Source organism: Schistocerca gregaria, chromosome X (assembly GCF_023897955.1).
Source record: "Schistocerca gregaria isolate iqSchGreg1 chromosome X, iqSchGreg1.2, whole genome shotgun sequence".
Classification (NCBI taxonomy): Eukaryota; Metazoa; Arthropoda; class Insecta; order Orthoptera; family Acrididae; genus Schistocerca; species Schistocerca gregaria.
In genome coordinates this window covers 653,058,025-653,077,754 of record NC_064931.1, presented here as the reverse complement: position 1 = coordinate 653,077,754, position 19,730 = coordinate 653,058,025, and the positions used below count along the sequence as shown (strand labels likewise).

The 19,730-nt window shown below is 36.6% G+C and overlaps 1 protein-coding gene across 1 annotated transcript in view; it reads left to right on the top strand.

Moving 5' to 3' along the window:
- LOC126299367 (uncharacterized) overlaps positions 1 to 19,094 on the top strand; it is an 87,683-nt gene extending 68,589 nt beyond the window's left edge. The window contains exon 3 of the mRNA XM_049991230.1: positions 14,612 to 19,094. Within this exon, the coding sequence (XP_049847187.1) occupies positions 14,612 to 16,596 (1,985 nt within the window). The 3' untranslated portion in view covers positions 16,597 to 19,094. The remainder of the gene's footprint in view (positions 1 to 14,611) is intronic.
- The last annotated feature ends 636 nt before the right edge of the window (positions 19,095 to 19,730 follow it).

Genomic DNA, 19,730 nt, shown 5'->3' with positions numbered 1-19,730 from the left:
GCCCTCCAATGCTAAATTTGAGATCCCTTGATGCCTCAAAACATGTCCTACCAACCGATCCCTTCTTCTAGTCAAGTTGTGCCACAAACTTCTCTTCTCCCCAATCCTATTCAATACCTCCTCATTAGTTACGTGATCTATCCACCTTATCTTCAGTATTCTTCTGTAGCACCACATTTCAAAAGCTTCTATTCTCTTCTTGTCCAAACTAGTTATCGTCCATGTTTCACTTCCATACATGGCTACACTCCAAACAAATACTTTCAGAAACGACTTCCTGATACATAAATCTATATTCGATGTTAACAAATTTCTCTTCTTCAGAAACGCTTTCCTTGCCATTGCCAGTCTACATTTTATATCCTCTCTACTTCGACCATCATCAGTTATTTTACTTCCTAAATAGCAAAACTCCTTTACTACTTTTTCCTAATCTAATTCCCTCAGCATCACCCGATTTAATTTGACTACATTCCATTATCCTCGTTTTGCTTTTGTTAATGTTCATCTTATATCCTCCTTTCAAGACACTGTCCATTCCGTTCAACTGCTCTTCCAAGTCCTTTGCTGTCTCTGACAGAATTACAATGTCATCGGCGAACCTCAAAGTTTTTACTTCATCTCCATGAATTTTAATACCTACTTCAAATTTTTCTTTTGTTTCCTTTACTGCTTGCTCAATATACAGATTGAATAACATCGGGGAGAGGCTACAACCCTGTCTCACTCCTTTCCCAACCACTGCTTCCCTTTCATGTCCCTCGACTCTTATTACTGCCATCTGGTTTCTGTACAAATTATAAATAGCCTTTCGCTCCCTGTATTTTACCCCTGCCACCTTTAGAATTTGAAAAAGAGTATTCCAGTCAACATTGTCAAAAGCTTTCTCTAAGTCTACAAATGCTAGAAATGTAGGTTTGCCTTTTCTTAATCTTTCTTCTAAGATAAGTCATAAGGTCAGTATTGCCTCACATGTTCCAACATTTCGACGGAATCCAAACTGATCCTCCCCGAGGTCTGCATCTACCAGTTTTTCCATTCGTCTGTAAAGAATTCGCGTTAGTATTTTGCAGCCGTGGCTTATTAAACTGATAGTTCGGTAATTTTCACATCTGTCAGCACCTGCTTTCTTTGGGATTGGAATTATTATATTCTTCTTGAAGTCTGAGGGTATTTCGCCTGTCTCATACATCTTGCTCACCAGCTGGTAGAGTTTTGTCAGGACTGGTTGTCCCAAGGCCGTCAGTAGTTCTAATGGAATGTTGTCTACTCCGGGGGCCTTATTTTGACTCAGGTCTTTCAGTGCTCTGTCAAACTCTTCACGCAGTATCGTATCTCCCATTTCGTCTTCATCTACATCCTCTTCCATTTCCATAATATTGTCCTCAAGTACATCGCCCTTGTATAAACCTTCTATATACTCCTTCCACCTTTCTGCCTTCCCTTCTTTGCTTAGAACTGGGCTGCCATCTGAGCTCTTGATATTCATACACGTGGTTCTCTTCTCTCCAAAGGTCTCTTTAATTTTCCTGTAGGCAGTATCTATCTTACCCCTAGTGAGATAAGCTTCTACATCCTTACATTTGTCCTCTAGCCATCCCTGTTTAGCCATTTTGCACTTCCTGTCGATCTCATTTTTGAGACGTTTGTATTCCTTTTTGCCTGCTTCATTTACTGCATTTTTATATTTTCTCCTTTCATCAATTAAATTCAATATTTCTTCTGTTACCCAAGGATTTCTAGCAGCCCTCGTCTTTGTACCTACTTTGTCCTCTGCTGCCTTCACTACTACATCCCTCAGAGCTACCCATTCTTCTTCTACTGTATTTCTTTCCCCTATTCCTGTCAATTGTTCCCTTATGCTCTCTCTGAAACTCTGTACAACCTCTAGTTCTTTCAGTTTATCCAGGTCCCATCTCCTTAATTTCCCACATTTTTGCAGTTTCTTCAGTTTTAATCTACAGGTCATAACCAATAGATTGTGGTCAGAGTTCACATCTGCCCCTGGAAATGTCTTACAACTTAAAACCTGGTTCCTAAATCTCTGTCTTACCATTATATAATCTATCTGATACCTTTTAGTATCTCCAGGGTTCTTCCACGTATACAACCTTCTTTCATGATTCTTAAACCAAGTGTTAGCTATGATTAAGTTGTGCTCTGTGCAAAATTCTACTAGGCGGCTTCCTCTTTCATTTCTTAGCCCCAATCCATATTCACCTACTATGTTTCCTTCTCTCCCTTTTCCTACACTCGAATTCCAGTCACCCATTACTATTAAATTTTCGTCTCCCTTCACTATCTGAATAATTTCTTTTATTTCATCGTACATTTCTTCAATTTCTTCATCATCTGCAGAGCTAGTTGGCATATAAACTTGTACTACTGTAGTAGGTGTGGGCTTCGTATCTATCTTGGCCACAATAATGCGTTCACTATGCTGTCTGTAGTAGCTTACCCGCATTCCTATTTTCCTATTCATTATTAAACCTACTCCTGCATTACCCCTATTTGATTTTGTGTTTATAACCCTGTAGTCACCTGAGCAGAAGTCTTGTTCCTCCTGCCACCGAACTTCACTAATTCCCACTATATCTAACTTTAACCTATCCATTTCCCTTTTTAAATTTTCTAACCTACCTGCCCGATTAAGGGATCTGACATTCCACGCTCCGATCCGTAGAACGCCAGTTTTCTTTCTCCTGATAACGACATCCTCCTGAGTAGTCCCCGCCCGGAGATCCGAATGGGGGACTATTTTACCTCCGGAATATTTTACCCAAGAGGATGCCATCATCATTTAATCATACAGTAAAGCTGCATGTCCTCGGGAAAAATTACGGCTGTATTTTCCCCTTGCTTTCAGCCGTTCGCAGTACCAGCACAGCAAGGCCGTTTTGGTTAATGTTGTAAGGCCAGATCAGTCAATTATCCAGACTGTTGCCCCTGCAACTACTGAAAAGGCTGCTGCCCCTCTTCAGGAACCACACGTTTGTCTGGCCTCTCAACATATACCCCTCCGTTGTGGTTGCACCTACGGTACGGCCATCTTTATCGCTGAGGCACGCAACTTTACTGCTATCATAGCGTTACTCTGGTCACACAGTTTGTCAGGTATAGATTGTACACACTGAATGGGTTCCATAGCACAACTAACATCACTTATTACAGAAGGAACACAAAATACATTACTGCCAAACTTACACTTCCTGCTTAAATCTTCTTTCACTACATTCCACCAATTTGGATACAAATTTTGACTAACCACATATAACTCATTCCACAATGCACATTTATCTATGTTACCAACAATCTGGTCCCAAATAAACTTCAAAAAGTTTTCACCTTTATTCTATAGGCTTACAGATAACTCATCTTTACTGTTTGGGTCATTACTCTGCATGACATTAATGAAAAACTGCTTTGACTAGACTGGTATTCCATGACTCTCACTTACATGATCACATCCATCACTTACCTTACCTGTAACTGCTAACAACTCTGAAATTTCATTATTCTTAAGCTCCACAAAAACCTGATACTCATCATCATCATCATCATATTCTCCCAAAATTACTTCATCAGTAACATCATTAACAACATGAGTCCAATCTCCATCAAAGTCACACACCTCATCTACATTCCTTTTTCAAGAAGCTACCAGTCTCCAATTTACCAACATCAGTCATTTCACAGGTCTCATTCACATCTACATAAAAATATCACCTAATTCAGATCCAATATAGTCATCACCTGTTTTACATACATGAATAACACTGTTTTATGATCAAGAGAAGAAACCATTAGTACATGCTACATCAGATTTCTCATTATTCTCACATTCTGGTTTGTGATAATTATCTACATCACTATAATTAAACATAGTAGTCCAAAGCTTTTGATCAAAACATAAATGAGAAACTTGATGTTCCTTCTGTTCAACTTCAGATACCTGTGCTACATTATGAATACTGTAATTATTGTCTAAATGCAAGTGTAAATTGGGGGTCCCATACTTGTGTTTCCTCACCCCAAAACTGTGGACCTTCATTGAGGTGGTCTGCTCCATGATTGTTTTTCCTATTATATTGCTCATGGTTATCCCCATTATTCCTATTCTGCTGATGTTCAAACTTTCTGTCTCTATTACCATTTTGGCCCTGATAGAAATTACTATTATCTCTGTTTCTGTAGTTATTACCATTGTAATCTCCATCATTTCGATTATTATGGTAAATGCTTCTTTCTACTGCCCTATCCAGCCTTCAACATATTGTACAAACTGTTCAAGGCAACCGTCAGGTCCATGTACTAAATCCCATCACAACTTCTCCGGTAATCTCATTTTTAGTGCATCAGTCAATGTCATTTTGTCAAATGGCCTGTCAAGGTGTACTGATTTCTTAGGTTGATTCTTACAAAACCCTTTCAGTGTAACATCCCTATTCCTATAATTTGGACCATTCAGAAATTCACTTTTCATTCTCCCTTGTCTAGCTTCTGACCAAAATGAATTAAATTTTTTTTTTGAGACTTTGGTATGTTTCTTGCTGACTTAAATTTAGATTTACCCGAGACAGAGCTTCACCTTGAAGACATCTTTTAACAAATATAATCTTATGGTCATCACTCATGCCCGACACAAAACTGTCCTACAGCAGTGCAGAAAATCCAGTGGATGTAAATTGTTTGATGGGAAACTTCTGATTGGAATGTTGGAACACACAATACCATTGTTTGAATAAATATTTTTGTGAATACAGTTTTTCTGAACTACTGAAATTTTTTGATCTAAAACATTTACATTAGTTAGCATACTGTCTTCAACATTTAAAATTTTTTATCTTTACTACTAAAATTCTGTTCCATCTTTTCCTCTACGACCTTCCCCTGAACTCTGATGTCATTAACATTATTCTCCTGTTGTGAAGATTGTGCTATTACCTCATTTTCCAAAACTATAAGTTTATTTTTGGGGACATCAAATTTTTCATTCACAGTTCTTAAACCCTCTGACAACCAATTTTTCAGTTCTGAAAACTGACTACTAAGTTGGTCTATTTAGCATTGTACCCTGTTCATTTTACTATTGTTTTCAGATAGTATTTCCATTAACTGATCATTGACTGCACTAAATTTGATATTGTTATCTGTTTTCATTTCTGTTAACTGGTTATTATCTACAAAATCAACTGCATAATGTCAGTTTTAACTGTTTCTTTGCTGACTACACTTTCACATGGTTCAAACATATCCAGGCTATGTCCTACAGTTTTTACTTCATCACCACTACCCTCATCTCTATTCATTTTCCTAGCAATCACATGAGTCCACTGAAAAAATCAAGTTTAGAAATAGTTTGTACTTTTCTTTTCTGATGTCCTACATCGTAGTTGTAAAGTCCACTTTCAATTCATCCAGTCTGTCATTGTTGATATTATCTCATCACTGTGGATACGAATTTCATGGGCAGCTCTCAGGTATTCTTTCATCAAGTGATTGCAGTTCATTTAGTTAAAATATGCAAATACACAAATAATTGTTCTTCCTACTTCTGCAGCAGACAAAACTTCATTATCAGTCAACAGATCACAGCTGATGCTCCCACTTGTAATCTTAACCTCCCACAGCTTCAAGAGGCATAAAATATACAGAAGAAGAACTTTTTTACCTATATTGATTCTCTCTTTGTTGTTGTTGGCTGCAGTTCTTGCGTCTAGGGGTACATTCTTACAGCTGAAATTTTAAGTTACCGGTTTCCAGATGACTAAATAACTGATGAAGTACTATCTGTTACTATGATTTTCTTTTATTTTATCCCATTCTTCTATATAACACTGACTTCACAATCTCCATTTTCATAAAACCATCAATTACATTGTTGCGTACAAAATTAAAAAAACGTGCACTTCCATCAGAGGCGTGCCCACTACTACTACATTCTGTGGTACTCACAATATTCCAGAGTTTACAAAACAAAAAGAGTTTACAAACTTTCTTGACAAAAGAAGAATCTTTACTAATTTATATCATTATTTTTAATGAGTCCAGAAATAAATTTAATGATTTGCATTAGATTGCATAAATAACACTATCAATTTTAAGTGTGCCAGATATTTCGTAATTTCAAATATTACTAAAAGAGGAATAATTTTAACTGTACAAATTAATTTCTTCTTATACATTTTAGTATGAAATATAATACATCATATACAAAATCATATGAAATTCTTTTAGTTAATCAGCTGAAATAATGTTCACCTATACAAGAATCAATTTATAAATGGTCTCGGTTATTTCTATAAATAATAATAATAAAAAAAAAAAGGCAATGCTAGAAAAGAGCATCCCATTACAGTATGAAAGTTGTAATCTAGTAGGTGAGAAAACAAAGCAAACAAATTGCTGAGGGAATTTTGTGAATTCACTAGATAAAATGCTCATTCAGCTACTTGTATAGACAATATCATAACAAATTACATATTTGACAGTGAAAACAAGTTCTGTTTAGACTTAGGAACTTCTGACCATTCTGCACTGTTTATTCCACTGCCAGATATAACTAACCCGAATTTCAAGAAAGGTTTTATGAAAAGAAACTTTTCTAAAAATCACCTGAATCTGTTCCAAGAAAAGATAGAGGCAGTAAAATGGCCCATGGATAATAATGTGTCAGGTACTGAGAACTATGATAAATTTCTTAAAAGTTTTTAGAGGTGTTCAATGAAGCATTCCCACCAATGATCTGGCATGAAAAAGCCAAAGGTAAACTAAACTGGATTACTCAAGGCTTAACCCTTGCAACAGGTGTGCCAATTTTTGTAACATGAGAGAGCATGCAGTGTTCTTTGTGCATGTGTAAAGAATAGCTATCTTTATGCTATCAAGGTAAACATGTGTGAGAAAAATCACACTCTTTGTTTAATTAAACTACAATAAAATAACTTACTTCATTTGAGCTAAATCATTGTTTAATTAAATAATAATAAAATAAGCTTCCATTGTATCTCACTGTTGTCACATACAAATGTTAACCCATAGTTACGACCCACTCAGAGCATTAAACAGCATAGTTGCATCAGATCCCTGCCAAATGCTTATTCAATTACTAATTATTTGATAGATTACTGCATCATTGTGGGATTGTGCTGCTAGCTCAGAAGCTTGGTCATATTCTTGCACAGATCACAAATTTTTTCTCGCCCGGCTCGCTGTTTGTTTTATACACTCCTGGAAATGGAAAGAAGAACACATTGACACCGGTGTGTCAGACCCACCATACTTGCTCCGGACACTGCGAGAGGGCTGTACAAGCAATTATCACACGCACGGCACAGCGAACACACCAGGAACCGCGGTGTTGGCCGTCGAAGGGCGGTAGCTGCACAGCATTTGTGCACCGCCGCCGTCAGTGTCAGCCAGTTTGCCATGGCATACGGAGCTCCATCGCAGTCTTTAACACTGGTAGCATGCCGCGACAGCGTGGACGTGAACTGTATGTGCAGTTGACGGACTTTGAGCGAGGGCATATAGTGGGCATGCGGGAGGCCGGGTGGACGTACCGCCGAATTGCTCAACACGTGGGGCGTGAGGTCTCAACAGTACATCAATGTTGTCGCCAGTGGTCGGCGGAAGGTGTATGTGCCCGTCAACCTGGGACCGGACCGCAGCGACGCACGGATGCACGCCAAGACCGTAGAATCCTACGCAGTGCCGTAGGGGACCGCACCACCACTTCCCAGCAAATTAGGGACACTGTTGCTCCTGGGGTATTGGCGAGGACGATTCGCAACCGTCTCCATGAAGCTGGGCTACGGTCCCGCACACCGTTAGGCCGTCTTCTGCTCACGCCCCAACATCGTGCAGCCCGCCTCCAGTGGTGTCGCGACAGGCGTGAATGGAGGGACGAATGGAGACGTGTCATCTTCAGCGATGAGAGTCGCTTCTGCCTTGGTGCCAATGATGGTCGTATGTGTGTTTGGCGCCGTGCAGGTGAGCGCCACAATCAGGACTGCATACAACTGAGGCACACAGGGCCAACACCCGGCATCATGGTGTGGGGAGCGATCTCCTACACTGGCCGTACACCTCTGGTGATCGTCGAGGGGACACTGAATAGTGCACGGTACATCCAAACCGTCATCGAACCCATCGTTCTACCATTCCTAGACCGGCAAGGGAACTTGCTGTTCCAACAGGACAATGCACGTCCGCATGTATCCCGTGCCACCCAACGTGCTCTAGAAGGTGTAAGTCAACTATCCTGGACAGTAAGATCTCCGGATCTGTCCCCCATTGAGCATGTTTGGGACTGGATGAAGCGTCGTCTCACGCGGTCTGCACGTCCAGCACGAACGCTGGTCCAACTGAGGTGGAAATGGCATGGCAAGCCGTTCCACAGGACTACATCCAGCATCTCTATGATTGTCTCCATGGGAGAATAGCAGCCTGCATTGCTGCGAAAGGTGGATATACACTGTACTAGTGCCGACATTGTGCATGCTCTGTTGCCTGTGTCTATGTGCCTGTGGTTCTGTCAGTGTGATCATGTGATGTAGCTGACCCCAGGAATGTGTCAATAAAGTTTCCCCTTCCTGGGACAATGAATTCACGGTGTTCTTATTTCAATTTCCAGGAGTGTATTATTGCTGTTCACTTGGATGTATGGAAACACAACTTACCACTGTTTTAGCTGAAGCAGTGTTGAAGGATTAGGTATGAGCTCACAAATTTGAAACAAAAGTGGAATGGTACAAGGCAATATTACTTGTGGTTGGTGCAGTTTATACTTAAGTGTGCCAACTCAAGTGTTAAAAATATCTATTGCAAGAAAATAAGAGCTGCATAAAGAGCTGAGATACAATGTCTTATACTGCTGCTACATTTACTGCTTTGTGGTTTATTTTGTGTTGAAATATGTATTTATTTCTCAGAATTAACATTCCAGTTTGTAATTTAAAATATTTTACATTAATAAAAATTCTGAAACTGTATTTTTATGACACTGCTCGAAAACTATCTGTACACATTTAGTTCTTTTATATTGCTTACAGCATTTAGAAGTTATTAATTTTTTAAGCCAATAGCTATTTCAAAGTCTTACATCTAAGATATTTTAAGTACCATTCTATCTACCAAGTAGGCATTTAGATGCATTTTATTGTCTTTTCTCCCTCTTTCATTTGATGTTCTCACCTAATTTGTAACTAACACAGTTCTTATTTTATCTATTTTGTGGCTGTGGAATGAATTTTTGGTTACTTACTCTGCACCATGGCAACATCTCAGACCAACAGTATCCTGCAACGGTCAAGTGCATGGGTTTTATTGTACCTGGCAGCAACACTATAGTGTACCTAATGCTGTGGTGTTAGCTGGGTTGCATTGTGGCCTCTAATTCCACCAACTGCAGGGTTTGGAAATGTCATCTGCTGTTAGTGGAAAGCTCTAGTCACCATTCCTCATGAGTGATGCTCGCCTGTGAATGAACTCTTGTATCACATCCTGTCACCTGTGCAACCAGTGCTCATGTAGCCACATCTGTCTGTAGTATCCCAGTAACCCCCACTTGCTACTCCATAAATGCAGTAATTGGAGTCACTAGTAACACCAAAGGCACTTAAAATTCCAGATATAAAAAAACATCATTTTTAGAAGTACACAAAAGATTTTAAAATTGTTAAACAGTAGCCCTATGTGGCGGTACATTTTCTAAACTAGTAACTATACTAAATATATTCACATATAGCACTGTGTGTTACAGTGAGAAACCCTAAATTGAGAGCATATTTGGAAATAAACATTCACTAATAAAGCATAAACATGATAAATTAGCACATCTAAACTATTTTCTGTTATTTGTGAGTATATGTACCATGTGTCTGGCAAACATAATTAATCAAAAGAAGCAAAAATCTCTGTGCTCACAGCACCATAAATAAATAAATTTTAGTTCTATAACTCTCACAGTTCATTTTCCTACTTTCACATTATTAGTTTGTTTTGCTTTCTGTCCTTGATTTAATTTTGTTGCTTATATAATTATTTTTCATTACACAAATACACTTTCGTCACTACAACTTACATTGCCTTCTCTGGCAACTCCCATACTCATTGCTTTAGCAGTCTCAATTAACCTTCTTTTCAATATTGATATATTTGTCAGCGCATCAACTGACATATCCAGATGTACTGACCTCCTTCATTCTCCATCACAGCATTCCCTCATACACTATCCTCTTCTATCCCTTTCCTCACATTGTTAGCTGTGTGTGCCATTACAAATCTTAGAACAGATCTGGTTTTGCCATTGCAAACCCCAATCCTCTCACTCATTTCAACTAGAGCCTGCTTCATCTCTGCATACTTAGCACCACACATCTGTTTGCCTGAATCTATTTCTCCCTATAATTCAACTTTAACTGTTTCAACCCCTGACAACAGCATCTGATCTATCTCAACAACCTTTCTATTAAAATCCTCCAATTTACCATCTGTACTCCCAAATGTACTGTCTGAATCATTTTAAAGTCGTCTTTCAACTCTCCATTATGTTATCTGTTTGCCAATTTTTGTCATCTAATCATTTTTAAATCACCAAAATTTTTTATCTTAATATTTAGCTGGCTCAAAATTCGACTTAACATAGAATGTAGAGCTAACAGGAAGTCTGTCTGCTTCATCCTACCTTTTCTTAAAATCATTTTTAATATTTCCTATAATAACATTTAACTGACTTAACATTGAACCAAACATAGAGCTAACTGAAATTTCACCTACATCACCCTGCCTCTGTGGACTCATGGGCTTGCCTGCTCCCACTAGCAACCAACTTGAAATCACTAACTGATTCCTTATTTTCTAACTCTATGGCTGGTTAGCAAGAAAACTGAAAAATAACAATCATGTGTTGCTGTTTTATTTAACTTATTCAGTGACCTGCAACTCAGCTCCATTGTCACAACAGCTACCTGAATCAGTTTGTAAAACAACCAAATCCCAGAGGCTCAAGCCCATATCTGTGATGTACTTATTTCCATTTAATTCACATAAATCTTCTGGAAAATGAATTAGCTTAACTGTGTGACTGATTTGATGTTTTTTGGCTACATTGGTGTTTAGGGGATGGTCACACACCTGTCACATTATATAATAAATAGTTTTACCAACTTCTAAATAACTGTTAATCTCAGGCAGGATTGTGACCAGTGGAGAAAAATTAAAAAAAATGTTCTGAACACCAGCTAGTTATTGTTTAAAAATAAAAATGTTTATTAAACCTCATAAAAAAACCACATTGACCGATGGAGTCCCTCGCAATAACAAAATTGCCAAGTATGGCACACCACATTACTGTTTGATATTACAGTTCTTGAGGATAATTGTTCAAAAATTCACAGTCCAAACTTGATTCTATTTAAATTTAATCTCAATGAAGCTAACTGTCATAAAGTACAGTTGCTTCTGCTTAAAAGTTTAAGTTCACCAGGCTAGCTACCAAAATATTTGCACTTTCATCCAGGGAGCTGCTCATAGTTAAGAGTCCATGACTAATTACAAAAACTTTTCTAAGTTTTCAGAATCTCTTGGAAAATTTTACAAGTCCACAAAACATTTCAATCATTTAAAATCTTGACCAACATGCCTCTCATTCAACTATACATCTGCCCTTGGCCAAATGTCAAAGAGAGCCGTTGGGAGCAATATGGCTGCCAACCTTAAACAGGCACAATCTGTTGTTGCAAAATTTACAAATTTACATTTTACTTATTGCTACTACAATGTTACATATCAGTTAAGATAAGAATTTCACCAGCTTTCTGTGGCATCCTAGGATTTCAGCTGGATCCTTAGTTTTCTTGTTATTTACATTTCAGTCATTGGAGTAGTTAATCTATCCATATTTAGTATTAATTATTATTAAAAATAATTAAATTTACATGACTATAGATAGCTACTGTAGTCTGCTATCTGATAATTCTGCCCCATTTACTGATTTGTGGTTTATTTTGCAGTAAAATGCATTTTTACTTCTTGGATTAAACATTCAGGCTCATAATTTAAAACAGATTACAGTGATAAAAATTCTGAAACTGTATTTTGAAAGTGCTGTTCAGGTACTGTCTGTAAACATATGGTTCTTTATAATTGCTTATAGCATCTAGACGTTGTTGCTTTCTTAAGTCAGTAGATATTTCGAAATCTTACATCTACAGTCAAGTACTGTTCTGCATACCAAGTTGTCATTTAGACACACTTTCTTATCTCACTTCTCTCTTTTGTTTGATGTTCTTGCCTATCTTGTAACATAATAGTTCTGGTTTTATCTCATTTGTGGCTGCAAAATGAATTTTTGCCTGCTGACTCTGCACCATGGCAGCTTCATACACCATCAGTTTAGTGCAATGGCAAAGCTCACATGTTTTACCCCCCCCCCCCTCCCCCCCTGCAGTAACAATCCATGCTACCTGCCACCCTCTTGGTTTCTGGGTTTCTTTGTGGCCTCTCATATTACCAATTGTAGAGTATGAAAATGTTGTCTACTACCAGCAGAAACATCGAGTCACTACTTTCCCAAAAGTGATGCTCGGCTGTGTCAGAACTTGTGCACCACACCCTGTCACTTGTCAAACAGCACCTGTCTAAACTTGCATTTTGTAATGTCTCAGTTGGTTGATAGACTTCCTGAGATAATAAAAGATGAAGATGACAATGAGGACGTACAGTAGCTACATAAATTAAATTAGAAAATGCAGAGAGCAACATGAATCTATATTGCTGAGGACTACCAAACATGTAAAAGTATAGAGGAGCACTTTATGAGCAATGAAGTTTGATGCCTTATGATGATGATGATGATGATGATGATGATGATGATGATGACAATTTACATGTTACAACATTTCATGCTGTCTTCATAGAAAATTTAATGCATCACCACATGACTATTTGATCAAATTACTCATTGATAACTGTGTTGTGTTACATTTGAATTTAGAGTCTTACAGTACATGTCAAGAAGCCAGTGGGGGTCCCAAATCATATTGATGTTGATGGTGGACATTAGTTCTGAATGGAATGAATGTTTAATCATTTAATAGCTGTAATGTGGTGAACAACTCCATAAATTTTGGTAAATAGTGGATGAGTGCATAATGTTGTATCACTTTCCATTTTAGTTAATGTACAGTATGGTGTGCATACTGTGGTTTACAGGGATGCAGTGATGGCAATAGTTACTGCCTTCACATTAGTGATGAGTAAGGGAGAGGATGGATGTGGCATGTGTTATTTATGAATGATGCAAATTCACCTATAGCTGTCTTACCATTACGGTCATTTTTCATTCGAATTGGCTTCTAGCACAGGAGCATCAGAAGTTTTCATTTGAGTCTTCTGTAGATATAGTTTTTTGTCTGTGTTAAGAGTTTAAGTTCTTTGATTTGAGTTATAAATCTGTTTACATTCCACTGAATTGTGGGAGTCATAATTCGGTGAAGATTTTTTTCCCCCATTTTTCTGTGTCATTCTGATATAGCAGATGACGGGAAAACAGTTGCAGGTTTTTTGTCCCTCCATGGGACATTGATGTCTACCCCATTGCCGTCAGCATCATTCCGTGACAGTTGTTCATGAACTGATGATTGTACTCCAGTTTTCTTTGGCTTCAGTCATCTTTTGCCTTAAGTAAGGAGCAAGATGTTTTTTTTTTTCAGTGCAAGTAATGTAGCTTCCTAGGAAAATAGAACATTAGATTGAAAATGATTGCAAGGTATTGGTTTTATACAAACATAATTACATAATGGATAATAACTACAATGGGAAATTACTTGAGTCATGTAGGGATAAGTAACATATTATACATGTTGATAACCACTGTATAATTCCTTCACCAGTATCACTTCAGATCTTCATTTTTGATCTTTAGTGGTATAAATTTATGTTTTATATATATATATATGTAATCAGTAGACAGTAATTTATTTTTGTAATTTTATTATGCCATTGATAATACTTGACATCCATGCACTGACTATAAGCAAGTAGTTAAAAATGGCAGTAATTTCATCATTCTGCATGCCTGACAGACTGTTGTCAGTTCCTTAGAAACTGAAATTCATTATGATTTTCTTTTACTAATAAGATCCACGTCTGCAACTTCATAAAAGACATTTGAGTTTTTGTCTCCTTTTTTAAGTGTTTATGATTTTATTTGGCCATGTATTTACTGGTAACATATGGGGTAAAAATGATGAAATGTGCATGTAAATTCTCAGTGAACAGTCCACTGGATTGTACAAGCTAGCCAGAAACAGATGCAAGGTAAAATATAATTGAAAATGTTCACAAAACTTTAGCCACTGAGGATGCTTTAGAAATGAAAAATGTACAAAACATCAATGACAGACACTTAAACGTTTTTATTTATGCATAGAGCTGGAGAATAAAAATCATAAATTATTTCATTAATTACTTTTATCTTGTAGTTTTCAAAGTTATTTTTCGTATTGTTATCATCATTTGTCAGCTCCATTTCCTGATGTCCCACACACTCTGTCCTGTATTCCAAATATGATTTAATTTAATGATGAATGTTTTTGTTTCTTTGTAGGTGAGCCATTACGTACCCATGACCATACAGCTACTGAAAGAAAAGTCCATACTGTATCAACAGAGGAAGAAACAGGTACCAGTAAAAAATCTGAAACATTTGTATCATATGATAGTGATTCTGATGATTCTGCCACAACATGTAAGAGGGCTAGATTTGATGTGAATTTGGCAAATGAGCTTGAATGTTCAAGTGATACTGTTAAGGAATCCAGTGCCATGAATTATGTGAAATACAGTGGAATGACAGTCTCTGAGGGTGAAGAACGACCTAAAAATAAAGTAACTCCTAAAGGCGTAGAAATAATATATGATTTGAGTGATGTAGAAAGTGAAATAATGTTTCATACAGAATCACCATCTGCATCTGCTATGAGTACATCTTCAACAGAAAATACACTGGAAGCTCAAATCACTGAGACAAATGAGGAAATTGTAAAAAGAATTGAACAGGTTCTGGTATCAAAGGGACTGATCCCAGATGGTGCAGTTAACTGGCAAGCTGTTGCAGAACAAATTATTGATGAAGAAATTGGTGGCTTAACTGCAAAAGAATTAGAAGATTTTTTTCTTGACAAAATTTGTAAAATTTTTCAAATCTCTAGTTATCCTAAAGACTTAGCCATTGCTCATTTCAAAGACATAAAGCTTACTAAGATGATGGATAATATTAAAAGTGAAACTTCAGATACTCAGAATCGAGTAAATAGAGTGCAGAAATTCATAGATGATCACAATCTTCCATTAAGAGCCAGAGAGGCCAGCAAGTCAGAACAGCAAATACCATCTACAGCTGGAATGTCAAGTGTGCAGGAGACTAGGAAAGAGGGAGCCCGTTATAAGACATCAACTACACTTGTTCATGAGAAGAGTGCCTCAGTAGGACACATAAATGAAATTAAGAGAAATACATTGCCAGTAAGAGAAACAAAATCAGGGACAATTCCCACACAAAGAGCCCTGTGCTCATTCCATGCATCGTTGGTAGCTAATACGAAGGAAAGTGCAAACAATGTTCATGGCAAATGTGGTGAGAATACTCCAGTACCGCCTAAACCAGTGAGCAGTGACAAATCATTGATGTCTCAGAAGCAGCAAAATCAATTGGCTGGAAAAATATTTAATACTGCCTCTCAAACTGGGCAAAGAACAAAGATATTCCCTGTTCATCAAGCACCAAAGTCAAACCCTTGCAAAAATAATACAAATACATGCATTGAAGTAATTGATCTTACAATAGATGATGATGATGATGATGATGATGAACAGTTTACAAACTCTGCTACAAGTACTAGCTCAGTTGCAGAAACTATGGCTACAACAAGTAAAGCAACTGGTTCAACGTTGGCTCCTAATACTTCAGTTGGCAAAATTAAAGCATCAGGAAGTACTGCTAAACCAGCACCTGCTAATCCAGTTATGGATACTACCTCAGTTACAAAATATATAGCTTCAACAAGAAAAGTATCAAGTACCAGGACAACTTTGGCTCCTAGTACTTCAGTTGAAAAACAAAAAGTAGAAGTGAAACTACCAGGAACTGCTACAAAGCCAGCACATTCTAACCTAGTTACAGGTACCAGCACAGTTACAAAAAATATACCTTCCACAAGTAAAGCAATGGGTTCTAGGGCAACTTTGGCTACTAATACTTCAGGTGGAATGCGTGGTAAAAGGATTCAAGGATCAAGAAGTACTGTTAAGCCACCACCTGCTACCACAGTCCAAATTAATGCAGAATCAGGTGGATCATCAGCAGGTACTTCTTCAAATGTGGCACCTAATAGTGAAACTGTAAAACCAGAACCTCAACTTGGAGTATCTGCAATAATTATACTGTCTGCAAATGGAAAAAAGACAAACATTTTTCTTGTTCCACAGTCAGCTGGCTCTATACCATTATTGACTCTTGGTACACAAAACAATGTAGTTATGACTGTGGAAGACATAAATCCACAGCAAAACCAACAAGAACATAACAATTAATCATCAGAGAGTGACACAGATCAGTCTCATTAGATGGAACAAAAAATGAAATTTGTTGTTACATCATACATGAATTAATATCAAAACTACTGAAAATATGTTGTTGATGAGTGAGAGGACTGTATTTTTATTGTCAGATTTTGTGTGTTAAGATAACACAGCTAATAGTGAATGTGCTCACTGTAAAATAAATTTTATACAAAAATATAATTCATGCTGTCAAGTATAACTTTTGTAAAATATTTTGTGAATGTAAATAAAGACTGAACATATTACGTGTTTTCTGGAAAGTAAATATTTTAAACTTGTCACCATAATTTTCAACAATGTATTCATGAAAATATTTGGTAACCAGTGATGAATGATAACATATGAAACAGACATTTGTTCTGTAAGTTAACCATCTTATTGTTAATGCAGTGGCAGAATATCAGTCACAAACTGAGAAGAGAGGCACAGTAATGACAAACTGGAAACATGCAGGGTAGGCGATGGCTTGAAACATTGATCCAGCTACCCTCACTGAGAGTTATCATGTTTTCCCTAAATCTCTGGAGATTATTTCTGGGATGGTTCCTTCAAGAAATATCTAATAATAACTGCACAATATGCACAAATCTCAGTAAACAATATGATATGGAGAGTATTTGTTGTTATTGTGATTCAAAACTAGGCACAGAAACCAGTGTGAAAATGATATATTATAGCCTGAGATCATTTGACATCAGCCTCATAATGTGGTACCAGTATTAAATTTGAACAAGCTGTGAAAGGTTTGTTATGTATTAAATGCAAAATGGTACAGTGCTGTTGGTGTGGTAGCAGTAATAAATTTGAACAGGCTGTGAAAGGTTTGTTATGTATTAAATGCAAAATGGTACAGTGCTGTTGGTGTGTTGGTGCTAATTCAAATCAGAGAACATTGCTATGATGTAAGTGCAGTGAGGAAGAATTAAGCCTAAGGATTGACACAAATGAACGTACTTCATAGTTGCTTGGTGAGATTTCAAGCTCAAAATACATATTGTAACAAAAACAACTAATTCTTAAATGTAGAAATTAATGAATCAAAAGAGACGTGATCAATTTGCAAGAGGAAACACACAGATCCTCCATGTTTCTATAAATAAATGTTGAGAATACAGACAGAAAAGGAAGGTTTAAAATTGTAAAAGTTTTTTCTTACACTATATATTGACTAATATCAAAACTATTGAAAATGTTTTGTTGATGAGTGTACAGGAATGTATTTTTATTGTCAAATTTGTGTGTTAAGATAAGTCATGTACAAGTGAATGTGCTCACTGTAAAATAAATTTTATATGAAAACATAATTTATACTGTGAAGCATAACTTTTATAAAATGTGTTGTGAATGTAAATAAAGATTGAAAAATTATGTGTTTGCTGGAAAGTAAAATTTTAAACATGCCACCATAACTTTCAACAATTTATTGAAAACTAGTGATGAATGATAACATATGAAACTGACATTTGTTCTGTGTTTAATTATGTTATTGTTAATGCAGTGGCAGAATATCTGTCACAAACTGAGCAGAGAGGCACAGTAATGACAAGCTGGAAACATGCAGGGTAGGCGATGGCTTGAAACATTGATCCAGCTATCCTCACTGAGAGTTATCATGTTTTCCCTAAATCTCTAGAGATTATTTCTGGGATGGTTTCTTCAAGAAATATCTAATAATAACTGCACAATATGCACAAATCTCAGTAAACAATATGATATGGAGAGTATTTGTTGTTATTGTGATTCAAAACTAGGCACAGAAACCAGTGTGAAAATGATATATTATAGCCTGAGATCATTTGACATCAGCCTCATAATGTGGTACCAGTATTAAATTTGAACAAGCTGTGAAAGGTTTGTTATGTATTAAATGCAAAATGGTACAGTGCTGTTGGTGTGGTAGCAGTAATAAATTTGAACAGGCTGTGAAAGGTTTGTTATGTATTAAATGCAAAATGGTACAGTGCTGTTGGTGTGTTGGTGCTAATTCAAATCAGAGAACATTGCTATGATGTAAGTGCAGTGAGGAAGAATTAAGCCTAAGGATTGACACAAATGAACGTACTTCATAGTTGCTTGGTGAGATTTCAAGCTCAAAATACATATTGTAACAAAAACAACTAATTCTTAAATGTAGAAATTAATGAATCAAAAGAGACGTGATCAATTTGCAAGAGGAAACACACAGATCCTCCATGTTTCTATAAATAAATGTTGAGAATACAGACAGAAAAGGAAGGTTTAAAATTGTAAAAGTTTTTTCTTACACTATATATTGACTAATATCAAAACTATTGAAAATGTTTTGTTGATGAGTGTACAGGAATGTATTTTTATTGTCAAATTTGTGTGTTAAGATAAGTCATGTACAAGTGAATGTGCTCACTGTAAAATAAATTTTGTATGAAAACATAATTTATACTGCCAAGTATAACTTTCATAAAATGTGTTGTGAATGTAAATAAAGATTGAAAAATTATGTGTTTGCTGGAAAGTAAAATTTTAAACATGCCACCATAACTTTCAACAGTTTATTGAAAACTAGTGATGAATGATAACATATGAAACAGACATTTGTTCTGTGTTTAATTATGTTATTGTTAATGCAGTGGCAGAATATCTATCACAAACTGAGTGGGGAGGCACAGTAGTGACAAACTGGAAACATGCAGGGTAGGCAATGGCTTGAAACACTGATCTAGCTATCCTCATTGAGCTTTATAATTTTTTCGCTAAATCACTGGAGATTGATTCTAGGATCATTCCTTCAAGAAATATCTAATAATAACTGCACAGTATGCACAAATCTTAGTAAGCAATGTGATATGAAGAGTACTTCTTGTTATAGTGATAGAAATGTAGACACAGGAAACAATGTGAATACAGTGGATTACAACTATGAGTTCATGTGACATCAGCCTCATAATGTGGCTGCAATAACAAATTTGAAGAAGCTGTGAAATGTTTGTTACATATTAAATGCAAATAGGTACCGTGCTGTTGGTCTGTTGATGCTAATTCAAATCAGAGAATATGGCTGTGATGTAAGTTCAGTAAAGAAGAATTAAGCCTAAAGATTGACACAAATGAACTTACTTCTTAGTTGC